The sequence below is a fragment of the Vanellus vanellus genome, assembly GCF_965231255.1.
Source record: "Vanellus vanellus genome assembly, chromosome: 18".
Lineage (NCBI taxonomy): Eukaryota > Metazoa > Chordata > Aves > Charadriiformes > Charadriidae > Vanellus > Vanellus vanellus.
Window position 1 is genome coordinate 4,172,143 of NC_138923.1, and position 20,549 is coordinate 4,192,691.

A 20,549-nucleotide genomic window follows, 5' to 3' on the forward strand; every position below is an offset into this window, starting at 1 on the left:
ACAGCCTACAGAAGAGCACAGGTCCCTGCCGAGTTGCTATAATCAGGATTATGCCCAAGCCAGAGCCTTCCAAGATAGCTATTTTTCCAAAGAAACAGATGAAACAAGCGGAAGAAATTCAATTTAAGGAATGACCTCGTGCCCATGTTTCTGTTGTTGGTTCATCTGCGCAGGCTCAGAACAGAGTGTTAGCCTCACATTTCACTGTTCTGGCTTTCTTCACGCTGCGTTGCAACTATATGGACATCTGAACAAGAGGAATATATTTAATGTGTGTGCCTATGTATCCAAGAATGCAGAGATGCCAAGCAAACGCTGGTTATGTCCCAGGTTGGAGCAAATGTGTGTGTGTGTGTGTGTGTGTGTGTGTGTGTGTGGTGGATACACATGCATCCACGGCGGTGCATGCAGACGCGTTGAGCATCAGTCGACGCAGGCGCCCTGGGGCATGCAGCGGCAGATGCTGAGGAGGGTGTGCTGTAGTGTGCGCGCACACATGTTTTTTGGATGCCCAGGAGTGTGGGTCCATGCCCCACAGGTGCCAACGTGAACATGTGTCCATACATGTGCGCTTAAGCGTGCGCAGCCCTAGGAACGGCGCGCCAAGCCCTGCTGAGCATTAGCTGAGGGACGGAGCCAACACTGTGCGCCACCCCAGGGCCTGTCCCTGCAGAAGGATGAGGTCCAAAGCTCCCCGATGCCAGGGGATTGATGCCTGCTGGCTGCCTGCAGCCATGGCTCCCCACAAAAAAGCTACTGTCCCTCACCCCTCACCCAGGGGCACCCACAGAGAGCAGGGGCTGCCCACAGCCACCCCCCAGGACGCAGGGCATCGCCAACCTCTGCTTAGCCCCTCCGTGGCGATGTGCCTCACGACCACGAAGCAGAAGCCCGTCTTCGACCAAAGACATGACAAAACCCTGGACAAAGCTTTACGCCTTCCACCCAAGGCTCTCCCAGCTCTTTACAGACATCAGGAATTAGATCACAGAGCCCCTAAAGCAATGGGTGAGTGCAATTATCCCTGCCCGGCAGATGGGGAAGATGATTTGGCAGCCCGGGCTGCCCAAGAGCCAGACCTTCTGGCTCCCAGCTCCGCGTGTTCACCTCGGCAGCAGTCTCCCCATCAAACCCAGCGGCTCTTCCCTCTCCCAGTGCCCCTGGCAGCCGTGAGCCAAACGGCTGAGAGCTCACAACTGGCCGGTTTTATGGGCGGCGGGTTATTAGCAAGCTCTGCGGTTGCTCCAGCCTCTCCCTGGCACCTTGTCAGGGCAGCCCAGTTCCCAGAGATATTAATAATTATATTTACGTGTCGTACGTATTTAACAGGAAAACATTTAAAATTATTAAGTGGCAAGAGGTATCACTTGGAACCCGCTCCTGGACACCGCCCTGCTCAAGGGATGCGCAATAAAGGCTTCTCCTTCTTCGGAGGCTGTCAACATACTTAACTGGGGGGGTAGAGGGGGAGGCAAAGGGAAAGTATTAATCAAGATCTTTAAAAGTTCTCGCTGACAGACCATTTGCCAGCTCTTGCTTTAAATGCTTTTGTGGTCCCATAAAAAGTTTCATTACTCACTACAAAATGTGTTTTAATTATTACAGTCACTCTGACATTAAGCCCTGGGTGTTTCTCTCTTGCTTACTCTGTCTCTCCTCCGCCTCCTTGCCTTTTTCTTCTCTTTTTTTCCTCTCTTACTCTCCTGACTCCTGCTATCCCTCCCAAGACAGAGGATGCCCTGGCTCACAAGCCAGGCTGAAGAGCCCAGACCCTCTCCAAATCATACCGAAGAGGAAGTTAATACTCAGATCCTGAAATTATCCTTTTGCTTTGGACACTAATTACTCCACCGGGTTCAGTCACAAAATCCAATCCCGTGTGCTCAACGGATATCTCAGGGGTGTCAAGTAAGTGAACAAGAGGATCAGCACAGGGGTGGCCAGCCACCCCTGCAGAAGAGACGGCGTGGCGCGCAGATGGATTTGGTGTCTCTGATCTGCTGTATGTGTCCTGCTAATACAAACAGCAACTTATATGAACAACACCTACCACACTTTTGACATCTGACTATTTTGGTCCGCCAAGCATTTGGCAACTTGCTTCAATCCGACCACATTAGCTCAGTTCACCCACCAGAAACAACCCTGTCCCACCAGGCATGGGTCTGGAAGCCCGGCGTACCGAGAAGGTGAGTTATCCCAGTGGAGTCTCCCACAGACGCCCAGTGCCTCCCGTGCTGTACCAGCAGACACTGGTTTTCCATTTCACTAGCTGAGCCGAACACTCAGAGCAACAGGAAGAGTCTCACCATTTCTCCAGTGTCTGTTGGAACACGGTGCTAACCAAAAAGGTTAATAACAATTAAATAATAGCACTGGAGATCCCCCCTCGCCCCCAGCACCTCCCCACACGCCTCTCCTTACTTGTACAGACCATCTGGTTCCAGGCACTTGAAAATGACTGAGTAGAGGCTGGTTTCAGGGACATCTCCGTGGCTCCTACCCGCTGCCACACAGGAGGTTGCAAGGCCAGAAAGCAAATCATCTGCAAAGCTCAAGGATTCCCCTGGAGAGCAAAGAGATGAGCAAGACCAAAACATCAGTACAGGTGCAAAACTATTGCTGACCATTTAAAAAAAATAACCACACTGTAGGAACACCTCTACACAGGACAGACAATCAACAAAGTCTAGGTGGCTGTGACTGGCAGGAATGGCCCCAAGTCTCTATGGAGAACATCACCTGTGGACAAAGCAGAAGTAGAAAAATATACCTGGGCCATCAGCAGTACCAGGGACCCACTGCAGAAATCAGAGCCATGGCTAAATCACAGCTCAGACAGTGGAAGGGTGTGCTCACACAGCATCCAGGAACATGTGGACTCACTGCAAACACCACATACAAGACCACCACTCCAGGATGGGCTCCAGGTCCCCAGAAGAGCTGGAAGCCTGGCTAAATAGGGCTCTCCTGCCCTAATTGCAATCAAATTCTTAAAGGGGACACAGCCTTTTTCAAAAACCACCTGCCCCAGCGAAATGTGTTTCTGCTATGTCAGATTGTCAGGAAAGGAGACATTTTTAGAGCTTGGATGGAATTGCTCTCAGTGTGCTGGGTTTTTTTCATGTGTTTTTTTTTAATTTTATTCAATGAAAATCAGTAGCTCTGCATTCCCTTTCATGTGCACTCTGCTGGCTCCTGGACCTCTGGCTGGAGCTCCTTCAGCTGTGCTGAAGAACACTCACCCCTTTACAAGCCTTCGAAGAAAAAAATAAAAAAAGATAATTAAAAATGCTGAAAAACTTTTTTTTTTTGGTCTTCTGGTTTATAAAGCTTATTAAACACTTAGATCACGACCCAGCTGAAACTGAAAAAGCTCCATTTATTAAGCTTTTTGGGCCTGATTATCCACTGCAGTGCAACCTGTCTCCTTGCAGTGGGCAGGCTGTCTATCAGTTAGAGCTCATCGCGTTCAATTCCCTTTTTGCATCAGTGTAGCTCAAAGCCCAAGGTACTCGGCAGTAAAAAACCCAGAGCAGCTGCTCTGGTTGTGCCCCCATTCCCACTGATGGGAATGGGAGAAAGGGCTGCTGCAGCTGATGGAGTTGTGCCGGTAGAAGCAAACCGGGACCCAGGTGGCGGTGCCGGGTACCTTGTGCGTGTGTAAACGTTGAGACACAGCAGCAGAGGGAAGAGGAGAATTCCCTTCTCAGCACTTTCCTTTATTTTTCTAAAAGCAAAAATGACTGAGGACTACTGAAATGAAGCACGGGTCTAGGTTCGTGGTACGGACCGTAAGAGATAACCCAGTGGTGTAACCAGCCCCGAACGTCTCGCTGAGCGGCTGCATTACCCAGGTAGAAGAAAAAATCCCCTCCTCCCCGGCCCCCCCCAAACCGCATTTGCGTCTTGTCTCAAAACACACAACAACTGTCCCCCTCAGCTAGAGAAAAGAGGAGCAATAAATTCTTTTCCTCCCTAAAGGAATCCAAGTCTTAATTATTCATTTTAATGCTCCCAGCACGACTTGTTCTTTCCAAACTTTTTCCAGGCGGCTGTCACTGGTCCCTGTAGTTTAATCCAGTCCCCGGCACTGGGTCTGTACCAAACCCCAAGTCAGCTCAACGGGCAGGTTGGGTTGGCAGCGGTAGGATCATTGCTTGGAAGTCATGAGCGCGGAATGGCCTTGAGCAAGCCCCGTAGCTCTGGGTTTATGATTTAAACAAACAACCAAAACCCTATTGCTCATTTCCAACTTTCATTTCCATCCCTTTTCATACAACATCGGGCTGGACTGGGGAACTCCCTGTCACCAGAAGTCATTAAGAACAGACACTGCCGTGACTTACAAACCAGATGAATCACAAACACATAACGACGAAGCAGGACTAGATTGTGCTGCTGAACCAGAACAAGAGCTTTTAAGCCTCTTCAGATCTCAAGCAACCAACTTCTGAGCAGGAGGAAACTTCACAGCGGGGACAGGGGACAGATCATCCCATGGGTGCCTCCTGTGGGATCTTGCACCTTTCCCCGGAGAACTCAGGGTTGACTGGATGCCAATGAGGGGCTGGAAAGAAAATAGCTGGGCAAGACTAAGGGGAGATTTGGACTGGCAGTGCATGGACATAGGGAGCATCGATCAGGACATCTGTGCCAGGGAGCACAAGAGATGGGACAGGAGAGAATAGCCCAGGGCTGAGACAGGGACTACAGAGGGTGGCACCAGACATGAAGGAGACTGGAAACCCCACCTGGAGTACTGCATCCAGCTCTGGAGTCCCCAACATAAGAAGGACATGGACCTGCTGGAGTGTGTCCAGAGGAGAGCCATGAGGATGATCCAAGGGCTGGAGCACCTCTCCTATGAGGAGAGCTGAAAGAGTTGGGGCTATTCAGCCTGGAGAAGAGAAGGCTCCGGGGAGATCTTATTGCGGCCTTCCAGTCCCTAAAGGGGGCCTACAGGAGAGCTGGGGAGGGACTTTTTACTGGGGCATGTAGCAATAGGACGAGGGGGAATGGCTTTAAACTGGAAGAGGGCAGGTTCAGATTGAACATTAGGAAGAAGTTTTTCCCTGTGAGGGTGGTGCGGCACTGGGACAGGTTGCCCAGAGAGGCTGTTGAGGCCCCATCCCTGGAGGTGTTCAAGGCCAGGCTGGATGTGGCCTTGGGCAACCTGGGCTGGGGGGAGGTGTCCCTGCCTATTCCGGGTGGTTGGAACTCGATGATCTTCAAGGTCCTTTCCAACCTAAACCATTCTATGATTCTATGATTCTATGTGCAACCACTGAATGAAAGCATGTATTAAAATTGCACCGATATCTCTCCTTCAGGCATCCACTAACTTCTGAATGCTCATCTTTTATGGTCTTTTTGGGTAGCTTTGAGGGCAGAGGAGCAGGCTGGCAGTGAGAAATGCCCCAAAACACAGAGGTGACTGCATCACACAACGCTCTGGTTTGCCACGGAGTTCGATCAGACCTGCCCAGGTTGCGGAGTGCGTTTGCTGTCCCCCTGCACGGGAGGAAACGAAGGTCTCAGGGTCTGTCAGTGCGGTGTCACCTTGGCACAAGCCCAAACCCGTGCAGTAAAAAATCCCTACAGCAAGAGGGTGCTTTGTGTTCAATCCTGAGCCTCTGGGGAACCTTCCCCTCTCGTTGGCTCTGTTACAATCAAACAAAAGCAAAGAGATTGTTATGAAAACAGCAGAACAGATGCTAGCTGAAGTCTTTCTGCACCTGTATCAGCAGCAGTGAGATCGCTGGTGGTGCCAGTCTGCACAGTCCACGGGGCAAACAGCGGGTCGGGTAAGGAATGCCCCAGGGATGAACTGACTACCCAGAGCTGTCAATCCACAGCAAACGCAGGGAGCTGCTCTCTCATGGTCTCCCCTGGGTGAAGCAGAGCACAGGGCCACTTTCTTTGTTCATCTCACATGCACGCAAGAAGTCTCTCTTTGTTCAGTCCGTGGTGCTCTGAGAGCAGCTGAAATGAAATTTCCTCAGCCTTCCCTAGGACCAGAAAACAAGTTATTCCCTAGATTTAGACTGGGACCATCACTAGATCAGTGAAATGCAACGAAGGAAACAGATGCATTTGCTGGCATTGCAAGAGGATGATGGACCACTAATGTTGCTCTACAAAGTCAAAGTGGTCTTGGGATGCTGTAGCAATGGAGGAACACCGACCTAAATGCACAAGGCAAAGGTGAGAGCTCAGTGCACAGTATTGCTCATCTGTGCTTAGGAACAAGGCACAGGGAAAGCAGGAGAGAAGGTTTCACAGGGAAATAACCAAAAGCACAAGTTTACCATGTGAGCAGAGACATAAAAAGGCCAAGCAGAAATACAGGACTCTGTGAATACATCAACAGGGCAGGCACTCAGATGGAAAATAAATATTTAGGCTAATGGGCAGTAATGGCAAGAGAAAGTAAATTGGATATGAACGAACGGTCTACTCCTGAGAAGGGCAAATCATCTATCTTTTAAGAAGGAGTTTGATCACTTTATAAAAGGGATTATATGGATAAGTAGCTTGTGATGGAAAGCAAAGGGGCTTCTCTTTCCCGTCTGGACTTGTGTTCTCACACAACCCGCCAGCAAATATAAAGAAGGATTTCAGCCTCCCAAAGCAGCCCTGAAGCACAAACCTTCTAGATTGCTGTAGTATCTTTGCTCGCGTTATTAAATTTCAGAAAGAATCCAAAGGTTCTCTGCAGAGTAAATGATAGCTAAGTAGATCATCTCTGTGGAGTAGGAGATATTTTATTGACCAGACAGCCATCTGTGTCCTTCATTAATAGTAATAAATAATTGATGTCACGCTAAATAAAGCAATAAGCTGTTACAGTTATCAAGGACAAATGATCAGCTCCTGTGAGGAAGCCTCACCTGCGTTCACTTCTCAGCAGCAAAAAATCCAAACCAGAGTTCAACATCACTATGGCAAGTGCTGTGCACAGAGCAGAAGATGGTACCTGCTGCCCACTGACTACAGGTAACGGAGCAATCACGCTCAGCAAAGGGATGCTGATACTCCCAACTGTACACCAAATCCCTGCATGACTCTCCTCCGCCTCATTTCCATGCCACTGCCTTCCCAGGACTGGTCTACCCCAAACCACCCAGTTCCCCAGGCAGCTTTCGAAAATCAATCTCTGCTCTACTAATGACTCTCGGGAAGATATGGCCCCCTCCAGCTGGCATTTTCCTTCTCTCTCCAGTGCAACCCCTCGCTACTGCCTCGACTTCTTCTGCAGACACAGCTGTGGAGTTTGGTTTTGTAAACATGTGTCTTAGACTGATTCTGGTGTTGTGGTGAGTCAGACCTCTCCCTAAAACAGCAGAAAAGAACCGCACGCTTGGAGCTGGCAGGAGGGTTAGCCCCATTTTCTGAAGCTTTGCAAACTTCTGGTCACACCAGGTCTGGCCACACCAAGGTATGTGGGCCAACCCACCAGTGATGGGTCTAGGACGGCCACCTGGGAACCCAACTTGATGTCTGGTCTGGAGGAGGAGGACAGCCCCGACTCTGTTGCCTGTCTGCAAGGCTGAGCTGGCAATCTGCTCCGGAGCAAGCACACTTCTAGTGGCAGGAGGCTCCGATGGGCAGGAATGGGGACTGAGGAACGAAAATGGATGGGAGCAGGCTCAGACCACTTGTTCACGGCATCCAACAGTCTTCGTCTGCCTCAGTCCTTCCACTGCGACCCGTGCCAGCGCCCAGCAGTTGCGGACAGCAGGCAGGATGAATCACCTATCAACCATCCCACCAAAGACAACAAGAGTTACGGCGTTGAGTTCAACCAGACTAAACAAGAGAGTGCGGCCAGGAACCTCCAGGAGATTAGAGGAGCAAAAGGAAGCTCTGGGACCCTCACAGGGCTTCCCACACCTTCAGCCCGTGTCCCTGTGCTGAGAGCAGCACACACAAAACCCAGGTGGTGCAAACCAGAACGGAAATGAAGAGAGGAGACCTCCCTACTGTGATTCACCTTCAAGATTCCTAGAAAGAGCATGAAGGGGAAAATAGGAAGCACCAATGTCTCTGTCTTGACAGCTTCTTTACTAGACTGGATCAAACCAACCCTGCGATGTTACCAGTCACTTTCTTCTGATTGTGGTTTTCTCTCTCCGTCTTTCGCCCTTTTGCTTTTTTTCAACCTGTTTTCAATTTACTCTTGTGGCATCTCTGACTGTGACCTCATTCTGGTACTTAAGGGGCGGGGGGGGGGGGGGGGGGGAGAGACTGTCCTTTAAAAAAGAAATGAAAGAAATCATATTTTATTTAGCTTGGTTGGTTTTGAAGCTTTAGCAGAAGAAAGATTAACCTTTTCTGCCTAACTTAATGAAAACAAGGAGAAAGCCTGTATGGATAAATAAATATCTGTGTGGGTATGGAGCAGGCACGATCGTGTTACAGCCCCGGTGGAGCTGTAATGGGGAACAGGCGCGTTCCTGCACAGCAGCTCCCAATTCCCGATCCATTTTCAAGGAAAGAAAAACAGAGTAGAATGTCAGAGGCCCAAGTGGGCATAAACGAAGGAGCCCGGGGAAGGCAGATGGGGCCCAGCGAGGACCTCCGTCCCCGGCAGTGACCTCCGGAGCAATGCCAGCAAAGCAGATGGAAAAAGAGACCTTACTCCACTTTGCTCTTGCCAGGTTTTGGTGCCTGAAACGAGGAAACAAATGGCATTCTCAGCCCTCCAAGATTGTCACCTTTTGGGGCTCCTTGTCCCACTCTCCTCTTCCTCCAGGGCTCTGTGGAGGAGGAGGGGAGGTTCAGAGGAGGGCTGTGAGCAGAAGGCTTGGACCAGGTTTTTGGATGGGTAGATGGGGAGCACAGGCTTGCAGGGTGGTTCCTCCACAACCAGGTTGTACCTCGGTTTAATGTGCTTCGGATCTGGTGCTTGGGGGGGGGGGGGGGAAGGCAGCGAAAGGTGGTTTGTCTTGGAGATGATGGGCTGATTTAAATTAGTGTAACATAACTTTAGGCGACGGAGCTGTTCCAATTTACATCAGCAGATGGTCTGTCTCGCTGATCCTGGTGGAAGGATGTCAAAACCTCCTTCCTTACATGGCTTGCCAGATTATAAAAGAAATAAAAAGGTCTAGTTATTACTAAAAAATCTTCTGCTCATATTCTGGGAGCATCCATGCATGCCAGCCTCTTGTGTCAGATAGGAGCCTAAGCCCCATGGCCCCAAAGCCTGCAGCCTCTGAAACAATTTCTTTCTCGTGACTTTTCTCAAAGAGACATCCATCAGGAATCCCTCTGGCTGGGCAGAGGCTGTCTAGGCTGAAACAGAAAAGCCAGTGATAATGTTGTGCAACTCCAGGCACAGTTGGTGCCTCACTTGTCAATTTGTACAGAGGTGCAAATTGCAGTACTTCTCTGAATGACTTCACCTTGCCTGAGTTATGAATTTTGGGGGAACTTGCTTCGTATGTCTGTCTGTATGCTACTAGACACATAATGATGAAGGGCTCTTCTTCCTCTGGGCTTCCAAGTTCCTCTGCTGATGGAAGACTGCATTTGTAGATGGCTAAATTTAAGGAGCAATGCTTTAGTTGAGCTAAGAGGAAAAGTTGCATTACAGTGGCACAAAAGTCCCTCAAATGGCTTTGCTGGTGCTCTCCAGGGCCAGAACTTGCTGCGTATGGAGTAACCATGTGGAACTAAAGGATGGGCTGTCTTGCACTGTTCTTATCAAGAGCAGCCAGTAAAACAGAAGGAAATGGTCTTAATTTGGATGAGCTGCAATGTTCTAAAAACATGATGCACAAGGCTAATCATGAGTGTATTCTTCTTTTAGGGTCATCAATAGGGCTCAGTGTTCTTTCACCTGAGCTCTCCACAGACTGCTTATCACAGTTCTTTCACAGTTGATATCTTAGACCTCAGAAAAACTGCTTCAACTCATGTAAAAACGCATCACCTCCTCCATCTCTCCCAAGGCAGTATGCTGCTGGAGGAGAGTGAGAATTAATGCATTTCATTCTGTGCTGTGAGCCCTCCAGTATTTCTCAGGGTTCACTGGGTTGCTAAGGGTCAACCACAGCCAGACACAAGCTGACTCTGCTGTGCTTGGAGCCATCCAGGCATGAGCCTGTTCCAGTCTCAAAGCCACGTATTCACATTAGCATGGTGGAGAGTCCAAGTGAATTCATCTATTCCCTTGGTGTTTCTTTTGGGCTCTGCAGCATGTTAAAATAGTTACTTGATTTCGAGGCAAAGCGGGAACCCATTTGTGCTGGGCGTTGTGCAGACACAAAGCAAAGATGTGAGCTTTGTCCTCAGACACTTCTTATCTGGCAGAAGATTTTGTCCACCACCACAGATCTAGTTCTCATTCTCATCACCACAGATCTAGTTCCCACCCTCATTCTTGCTTTCCTTTCATTTTTAGCTTCTTTTTAATTAGAGGTTTCTAAACAATGGAGCAATGGTCCAGACCACTTGGTGGTCCCCAAGGCCTGTAGTCAGCAGTTTGTAGCAGATCCAGGGACTGCACGGATCCTTATGTTCACCAGGAATCCCACCAGCACTGCTACAGCCCCAGAGCCAACCTTCTACAGCATGAACTGATGTGTCGGATACTTCAGAGGGGGCAACAAGACCTGTATCATAACCTCCTTCTTCTTAAAAATGCACAAAGCTACTGCACTCTTGTGGTTCCTAGCGGAATGAGCTACTGTCCGAAAATTACTCCCAAATTTTGGATGCAAAGACGGCACCAAGGAGTTGGGCTCCACTGGTCCAGAGCACTGGGAGGTTCCATCTGCTAGGATTAAGATGACTAAACCCAAAAGGTCAATGACACAGTGATTCTGGCCAGTCCAAGTGGGCCCTGCTGATATAACTACAAAGCGTCTGACATACAAACTTGCCTAGTAGACAAACTTCCTAACCTGCCCAGTACATGATGGTCTGTGAAGAAGGCAGAGGAGACCTGCCAAACAGCAGGGTCGGGTCCTTCATTTCCAGCTCCACTGAGCAGTCTCTTACCTTTATTTTCAGCTCTTTATGACCAAATACTCCAGTAATTTAATGCCCCACAGAACCCCACTGGCTGACTTGCACCCACTGGAGACCAAGCCTTACACCCGTATGCAAATACCAGACCAGCAGGAAGGGGAAAGAACATTTCCTAGAAAGAAACTCAGCGTGCAAGTAATCACTAAAAACTCAATTATCTCGGGTGATTTGTCAAAACAAATCACTTTAAACCTATGCTGAAAAGCTATCAGCTGATTCGTGCTTCAGTTCTCCTTCCACTTACTGGGAAAGTGGAATTTTTGGACTTCTTAGGTCAGCCAATTTCTTCTATATTGCCACCGTTGCCTAACCCTGCTCCCAGTCCCTTCTTACACTTCATGGCTCAGTGCTGGAAAGTGAACCAAATCACTACCTCTAGTGGCAACCAATTTAGAGAAACTATTCTTTGGTCCCACTTATTCTAAATAGAGGCAGTATGTGTCGATTCTGACGCTCACAGAGAATTAGTGATAAGACTTTGGACCAGTATATTCCGAAGGGCTCAGCACGCATAACTGCAGCCAGATCTGCAGCCCGTTAGCCAACGAACACTTAAAAAAAATGGTCCTGATGGATAGACCCGCATGGAAGCAGACCTCTTATTTGGCCCTAACATGCATTTTTGGACATTTGAGAATGTGGGGGCTGATCCTCAGTTCATAAAATCTCCTGTAGCTCCCTTGAAGTCAATGGAACAATAACAATTTACACTAGCTGAGTTTCTGCATCCTGGCTGTGAGCTATTTGGAACAACTACACCATAATGATTATTACAGATATTTCAGATCACTTGTCTAAGACGGATAGGAGAATACCACTGCATAAGAAAATAGAGAGTTGGTTTGCTATGATTTCCAAAGACTTATTGACCCATATCTTGCAAACATTTACACATGTTTAACTTTATTCATGTGAGTTGTTCCATTACACTCATGTGCCAGATAAACTAATGTACATGCTTGCAAGACCAAGGTTAAAACTTGTGCAAACAAAGTGAATTCTAAATATTTTTGTAGATACGTTCAGTTACCTCAGATTCAGACTAGAAAGCATGTCATTTGACTGTGCCTCTTCTCATAACTCTCCATTTATCCAAGCAGGTATCACAAGAGAAGCCAAAGGATAAAACTAAGAAAAGAAGCAATTATCTACCAAACTCAGAAGCTAGAAAACACCCACTCGGTCAGGACTAACGTATGCGAGAGTTGACACCAGTTCTTGAACAACAAATTATTGGGTTACTAGAGTATATTCACAACAGCTTTCTTAACACAGCTAATGGTCATTCACTCATTGATTTCTCTATAATGAAGTTAACATTTTTCTTCACCGTTTTGATTCATTAGAAGACACAAGTCAGTGAAGAAGAGAAAGAGAGCTGGGAATCTCTTGGCCGTGAGGAGTCTACTTCAGCACCCGTCGTCATATCAGCAATCACTCCATCTTTTCCACTCAGACTACAAGGTGAGACAGGATCTCCCGCACCACTGCACGGTCCCACCTCTCACAAGGACAGAATACAATCTCTCATTTCTTAAATTGAGCTGATTCTGTTTCCCTGAGGACAAAACACACGGTAACAAGGCTCCTGACACCCAGAGATTTCAATGCACTTCACAAAGGTCATTAATGCCTCTGACGATGTGGCAGCATTTACATGCCTCAGCCAAGACACGAGCTCTGTGACAACACACACCTGCATCGCAGAAGGCTGCAGCGTCACAAGAGGTGTCAGGCAAAGGAGCAGGGATGCAAAGAAAGGAAATTACTTTTTCAAGATAGCAGGCAAAAGGAAAATTATATATATATATATATATAAAACACAGAACCCTAGTCCAGACCTCTAACCACTAATGGCTGGCTTTCACCTCTGAAAGACTATTAACCCTTTTTTCCAAGGGTGCAAACTCCAGGTGCTGAGGATACCTGCCATAGCACACAGCAGGATGCTGGCATTGAAGGAACACCTTCTGCTCTGAATTTTAAGTCGCATTTCCCAGAAACCAAGAGAAATCAATCCTGGCATTGACAGGAAAGGGGAGTTGTTAGTAGCCAGGACAGCTCTGATGGACGATGTCCCCTGGGAACTCACCTCACCAAAAGCCGTCTATGGTGGGAACAGTTGTTTGACACCCAGATGTCCTTGGCAAAGCAAGGTCTCTGGGCATGCTTCCCATCCCCAGGATCACCGATCGCTCTAGGATGGTTAGTTGGAGACACGTCATCACCAGCAACTGTGCAACGTCTTACCACTCAGACGACAAAAGCCAGATTCCCAGAATGGGCAGAGCAGGATTAAGCCAAGTGGTAAACGGATTCCAGGGCTGTTCCAGGATCTGTGCTGATGAGGGAAGCCAGTGCCAGGTAGCCAACCCCAAGCTTGTATGGTGAGGTTATCACCTCCCTCCTTTCTTCAAATCCATAAATAGAAGCCAAACATCGCTTAGGCCATGTTAGAGAGATAAGGTGAGTCTCTCCCATCCCTTGCAAAGCCTGAAATAGAAGCCCCGCTACTCCCTACCCTATGCATCAAGCCTAGGATGTTGACATTTAGCAGTAGGTAAAATTACCCAAACAATGAACTCTCTCAGGTCTCTCTTCTCCCCTCCCTTCCCCTGGTCCCCTGGAAAATGTTCATAAAGTGAAGTGGAAAAAAAAAAAAAAAAAAAAAAAGCCAAACCATCCCAAACCCCAACAACCCAAACTCAACCTTCCTAAGGCTGTGGAAATAACACGTAGAGAAGAGTGAGTCAGGCTCTGCTAAGTGCGCTCGGGTCACCAGTCCTAAAGGCAGAGATGATTCACCAAGGCACCAAGAACTAGAAGGCAGAAGAGACTGAAAAGAGGGTGCAGAAAGTTGTATCAAAGAAGGGGAGGAAATAGGAAATTTAATGGTTCTGGGTTGCATGCACCTTGCTCTTTATCAAACACCACGCAACAGGAACTGACCCAGGATGACTCACTTGATAGTGGTGAAATTATTCCTTTGGTGCTTCGTCCAGCCTTGCTTTATGAGAAGGAGGGCAAACAGGCTGTAAGACCTCAATCCATCCCCATTCCCTGCTCCTCCCTCTCTTCTTCCCCTGCCTGAGATGCTCAGCGGAGCCTCACCTCCCTGCTGCCTCGGCTTCCACTGCTTCTTTCCTGCACCCACTCCCTTTAAATTCGGCAGCATTATGGGACTCTGTTTTCCCCATAAAAGATGCCTTCAAGGAGATGAGAAAAGCAGGGCCTGCTTAGGAGCACAGCATGCCATGGGGAGGCCCTCCTGGATGCCACTGGCACAGAAAGTACATTGTCAGAAGAGATGGAGAGGAGGATGGGGCTCAGGTGCCTGGGGAGAACTCTGCCTGCCAGAATGCTCTCCTGCTATTCCCCCATTCATCTTTCCTCCTCAGCCGTCCTGTTCCCCCCTTTTATTTAACAACCATAAAAATTCAAACACAAGAAACTTGCTCTGAAAAAAACCTAAATACAAAAAAAAAAAAAATCCTCCTTCTCAAGTTCACAATGAAAGCTGTAAAACTTCTGCTTGGAAAATTCTCCTGGTCAGTTTTTCCTACTGTTTAATCCCCGCTTTGAGTTACACAGAACGAGTAAACACATTTTATAAGGTTCTAATTCATACCTAACCCATACAGTTTATAGCTTAACATAGTAAAATATACACACACACACACATACTTTTTATACATAGAAATATATATATACACACACACTCACACACATATGCATGAAATAGCCTGGGTCCCACTCTTGCGAGCCTCCCAGCAGCAGGTCTGATTGCTCCGGCATGTGCTTCGCTCTGAAAGCAGCCCGGGTGCCTAGGTGTGAGTTAGCTGGCCTGGGGAGTAGTTTCTGCTCCAGATTCCCGCAACCTCCCTTGTAATAAATAATTAGAATCATAGAATCATAGAATGGTTTAGGCTGGAAAGGACCTTGAAGATCATCGAGTTCCAACGCCCCTGCCATGGGCAGGGACACCTCCCACCAGCCCAGGTTGCCCAAGGCCACGTCCAGCCTGGCCTTGAACACCTCCAGGGATGGGGCCTCAACAGCCTCTCTGGGCAACCTGTCCCAGTGCCGCACCACCCTCACAGGGAAAAACTTCTTCCTCATGTTCAATCTGAACCTGCCCTCTTCCAGTTTAAAGCCATTCCCCCTCATCCTATCGTTACATGCCCCAGTAAAAAGTCCCTCCCCAGCTCTCCTGTAGGCCCCCTTTAGGCACTGGAAGGCCGCAATAAGATCTCCCCGGAGCCTTCTCTTCTCCAGGCTGAACAGTCCCAGCTCTCTCAGCCTCTCCTCATAGGAGAGGTGCTCCAGCCCTCAGATCATCTCTGTGGCTCTCCTCTGGACACACTCCAGCAGGTTCATGTCCTTCTTATGTTGGGGACTCCAGAGCTGGATGCAGTACTCCAGGTGGGGTCTCACCAGAGTGGAGCAGAGGGACAGAATCCCCCCCCCGTGCCCTGCTGGCCACACTTCTGATGCAGCCCAGGATACGGTTGGCCTTCTGGGCTGCGATGGCACATTGCTGCTCATGTTGAGCTTCTCGTCAATCAGCACACCCAGGTCCTTCTCCTCAGGGCTGCTCTCCCGCCATTCCCCACTGAGCCTGGATTTGTGCTTGGGATTGCCCCGACCCAGATGTAAGACCTTGCACTCGGTCTTGTTGGTCTTGTTGGCGGGATTCACCGCTCCGTCCTTGGAGGACCAAGGAACACCACCACGTGGTATCCCAGGAACAATTTTTGCCTGCTTTCTGCCCAGCGAGCACCTGGAGCGAAGCCCCACAGCAGGAAGGCAGACGAGGTTGGGCTGGAGCAGCTGTGGGGAGCACGGCTACCACGCTGCCACAGTCAGGTGCCAGGCAAGCCCGCGTCTGGCTGAAAGGCAGCTCTCTTCTGGCAGTGATTAGAAAAAACTTGAAGGTGGCCACTCAAGTCAGAAGATGGCCTATGGTGTGAACACCACCAGGTGTTCCTCTGGGGGAAGGTAGGCAGCCCTCTCACCAAAATCCTCCATGCAGCTGTGGGTTAGGCTCACCCCTGATGGGGCGTTGCAAACATCTTGCCCCGTGCCAGCCTCTGCACTGAGCTGCTGGAGAGGTAGTTCCTCCTCTGCAGTGTAACCATGTCCTTCACCTTTGCTTGGGACCACGGAGGCCAGTCGTGTGGATGGCATCAAGGCCAAAGAGCTACCTGAACCTCAACTGCCCACTCCAGCTGCTTGAGAACCAGCCACCACATCCTGTCTTTGTCTCCCCTGAGGCAGAGCTGACCGATTTGCCCAGTTAGACATGGGGTCTGCTTCAGGTCCCTCTGCTTCTTCAGCCTTTTAACCCAGTGTGGGCAGGGGAGATGGAGTCCTCTTGACCAGTAGTTAACAATTAGCCAATTCCACACAGGAAAAATACACAGAGAGCTCATGAGCAACAGCAAACCTCAACAGTCCACAAGGAGGTCTACCTTACCATTTCTGATGGGCGTCTCTGCAGCACTGGTACTCCCAAGCGTCTCCAGGGTGAATAGCTGTGCACATCAGACCAAAAACTCCGCAACAACACTCCCAAACTCTGCACAGGGGGAACCTGATAAACATTCTGAGCTGCCTGTCAGTGGCTTTGAACTTGGCCATAACCTGAAGGCAGGAGATCTTTATGACTATTGACTAAGAAATTGCCACCACCATTGCTCAGAAAAGGGTGGCTTCTCTTGAGTGTCTGGCGTTTTTCTGCTTGTTTCCCCCAGCAGCTTGCTATTAAATTCAACTGAGCATCTCGTACAGTCCCGTACTTTTGTCATAGAGAATAACTGTAAGTGATTAAAGTATAGTTTCTGCCATACCACTGCAAGACCACACCAAGAGACCATTTCCTCAGAGGAAACAGAAGCAGAGACACAGAGACCTGTGTCAGTGCCACAGTGGGAGTCTCTGCCAACAAATGCCACAGCAGCTCCGCTGACACGAGTGGGAATGGAACAACTTGTGCCAGCCGAGAGCCTGGCTCTAAACCACGCTTGGTGTGGTGCAGCTCCTCTGAGCGGGAAGGCAAGACAACAGAAATACCCAGAAAATGTCCTGGATGCTGGATTTTGTGGTTCTCCAGAAAAAGCCTTTTTGCAGTAATTGTTTGATTTATGGGATCTGCTGCCCTGAACCCCATGTATTCCCTGATGGGCTTTCCTCTCCCAGAAGGCATCCAATTAACCAGCAGAGAAATCAGAGTGACAATTAACTTATTTTCATTTCCTGACTCACTGTCATACCTCCCATCAACTTGTTTTTCCTCATCCCTGCTTATTTACCGCAGCCCCAACTCCTCTTCTATTCAGAAACCAAAGAAAAAGCAGGAACAAAAATAAGCCCCACCAAAAAGCCAAGGCCAACTGGAAACCTGCTCTGTAACAACACAACCGCCTGACCTTCATCTCCTCAACTTTGTCTTCTTGCCCTCCAGCACAGCTGTCAGTAAGTCAAATCCTAGCAAGCAAAATGCGTTGACCCTTGAAGTCATCTTCTTAAGTCAGGGTGCCCCTGCCTCCTTTAAGTCCTGGAGCAGCCTTGCACAAAAGCCACCTCCCAGGAGGGAGTTTGTCTCCAAAGACCATGCTCTGGGTCTCCGCTAGCAACCACAGCTACGGCTGCCTGAACCGCGGCCCCCGGGGAGCTGGCACCGTTACCGTCCCTGCTTTTCTCTCTCTTTATTCCTTCTGCCCGCTGCTGCTGTTAAAATTGAGGCTTCAATTTTTCAAGTGCAAAGATTGGCTTGAAGACTCAAGACTTTTATTCTGGGAGCTTTATTGGTACACAGTCCCCCCAAGGGTGCACTCTAGGTGATCAAGGTGAAATCATGGACATCATTCAAGCCCATCCTGGCCAGTTCTGTGATCACTTGTCACTTGGAGGCAAAGATAAAAGCCATTCTTCAAACTGGTGGTTTGAAATTGCTTCCAGCCACGCAAGATGTGAGTTGTGGGCTACAGACCCCATAATGCTATTTTGATTTTCCTCCTCCTTCAAGAAAATAAACCGAGTGTTTATTTCCTGAATGCTTTGGTCTGAGAAAGGGCAAAACTTTCCTCCGGGAGCCAGGTGGCTGGAAAGGGAAGGCAGAGGCAAATATTTGCCGACTTTGTCAATGAGCTCTTATTCCATCTTTCTTATTAATATTTATTTAGACATAATGTGAGGGAAACCTGCTCAGACCACAGCAATGTGGGAGATTCCACTGTTATCCTCCTTGTGCCAGCTACTGGTGGGGAGGGGGGAGAGAAGGAAAAACAGAGACAAAGAGAGAGTGTCAGGGAGTTCACAGGCAATTTAGAGAAAGTCACGGGCTTTCATCTTGACTTAGCAGAAGATGGGATGCCTTGAGAAAGTCAATGCGTCTATGGACCATGTGATGGGTCAAAGAGGTTGAGTAGCTTGGCCTTCCTTGCTGATATTCAAGGCACAGGTGTAGCTTTGAGAGAGAAAATGATCTCATTATAAAGCCCTCTTCTTATTTTTTTTTCTTTTAAATGAAGGAATCATTAATGACTTGAAGACAAGCAGAATAAACTGCAATCCCAGGTTTAGTAAATTGTGTGAGACAAACCTGATGTATTTCTTCAATGAGACAGTTCATTCCCTAGACACAAGAAGTGCGGTACAATCTAATTTATCTGGGTATCAAGAGGCACTAGTCATGACACAACGTGAGTAATTATTAGGCAAGCTTGAAAAGATGGGAATTAGCAGAAGAATTATACAGTAGGTAAGGAACTGAATAATGGACAAATGAAAACAGGCTATGCTGAGAAGAGAGCGATGGGAACTGAGTTATAACTAGCAGAGTTCCTCAATAATCAGGTTTGTAATCAACCTTATTCCTCACTGGAAATACAGCAATGAATTTCGCACCGATGAAGTGGAATGCATTATTGGTGCACGGGAGATCAGAGGATCAGTCAAAAGAAATTAAAAGATCTCGAGGGCTATATTAATACAAGTGGAATGAATGTTAATACTAGAAAATGCAAATTAACTTAACGATGGACATTAAAATAGCTCTTTTGTTAGCAGGAACCTCTTCAGATAGAAACAAAGGAGGAGGAGGAGAAACGCCTGGATGCAGTGGCTGGTCACAGCACAACCACTTGTTGCCGCTGGATGAGAGCTGGGGACAAGGAAAGGTAGTTTTTTGGATCAGCTTAGAAAGGGTCTTCCCATTGAAACGGAGAATAAAATCCTTTGATAGCGAAAGGCTGAATGTGGTGGCCCAGTACCTGCCTCGCTGCCAGAGAATCACAGAAAGTCTCCAGTCTGACCTCTTCAAAACTGGGCTAACTGCAAAGCCAGGGCACGGTTGCTCGCGGCTTTATTCAGTTGAATTTTGAAAATCTCCAGGGACTCCTCCAAGAACCACCTTGCTGGTGTATAAATAATTACTGCTCGGTAGAAGAAATCCTACTGGACTGTGATGTCCAGGAGGAAAGACTTGGGTGGAGGTCTTTAAACAATGTGTACATGTGGCACTTAAAAACATAGCTTAGTGGTGGACTTGGCAATCTTAAGTTTACGGTTGGATTCCATGATCTTAAAGGTCTTTTCCAACCTAAATGGTTCCATGCTTCTATTTCCGCTGGGCTTCAGAGCACGCTGCCTCCCCAGACTGGCTCAGGAGGTACACCGCTGTGAGCGTGTCCCCTGATGCCCTCCGCTGGATAGAAGGAGAATGTCACACTGCTGTGTCATGTCTGGGGACAGCACATCCTAAAAGCATCTCCTCTTTCAGCGGGGGTAATAGTCTGTGCTCTGGGAATAGAGCAGCTGAACTCTGGCTCTGTTTTTGCTCTGACTGTGTCTCGTGTAGCAACAGCTGGGGGACATAGGTTTGCTCAAACCACAGCCAGACGATTGGAAATAAAAACGATATTCATATATTAATTAACATCTGGTTACTCGTCTAATTACATGATACAATGTGCATGAGTTTCTTGTTCCCTTCATATTTTATGCATTGAATGAAAACTGAACAAATGCTGCAAAAGCAGCTCTGCAAAAGCAAAAACCCAAACACTACCCAAGTTTGTACTTAGAACGCTTACTGACACATCAGTTTAATTAACATGTAAAGGAGGGACATGACTAAACCATGATGATGAAGACGGTGGTGACACCGAACTGGAATCAGTATCCAGTCTGATCCAACCTGGCCATTTTTCATTAAACTGGGTTTCCCTTTTTTTTTTTTTTTTCCCAAAAAGAAAAAAAAGTAATAATTTGTTAAATTGAGTAGTTCAAGGCCTGATTTAGCAAATTATTACTTACCCATTTTCAAAAGCCACTTTTAATGAAAACCGGCCCTAAACATTTCAGGCGGACTGTAAAGCGCTGTCCCAAAGGAGAGGAGCTGATGTCACCCTGCCTGCGCAACACATCCGCCAGTGTCTGCTCTTCTCTGCCACACTTTGGGGACGGAAATAAAAAAGAAGGGAGGGGGAAGGAAAGCCAGATTAATT

The 20,549-nt window shown here is 48.1% G+C and overlaps 1 protein-coding gene across 1 annotated transcript in view; it reads right to left on the bottom strand.

Moving 5' to 3' along the window:
• Positions 1-20,549, bottom strand: part of ASTN2 (astrotactin 2) — a gene marked incomplete at its 5' end in the record, with an annotated part of 368,996 nt that overhangs the window by 31,525 nt on the left and 316,922 nt on the right. The window contains one exon of the mRNA XM_082492552.1: positions 2,425-2,566. Within this exon, the coding sequence (XP_082348678.1) occupies positions 2,425-2,566 (142 nt within the window). The remainder of the gene's footprint in view (positions 1-2,424; positions 2,567-20,549) is intronic.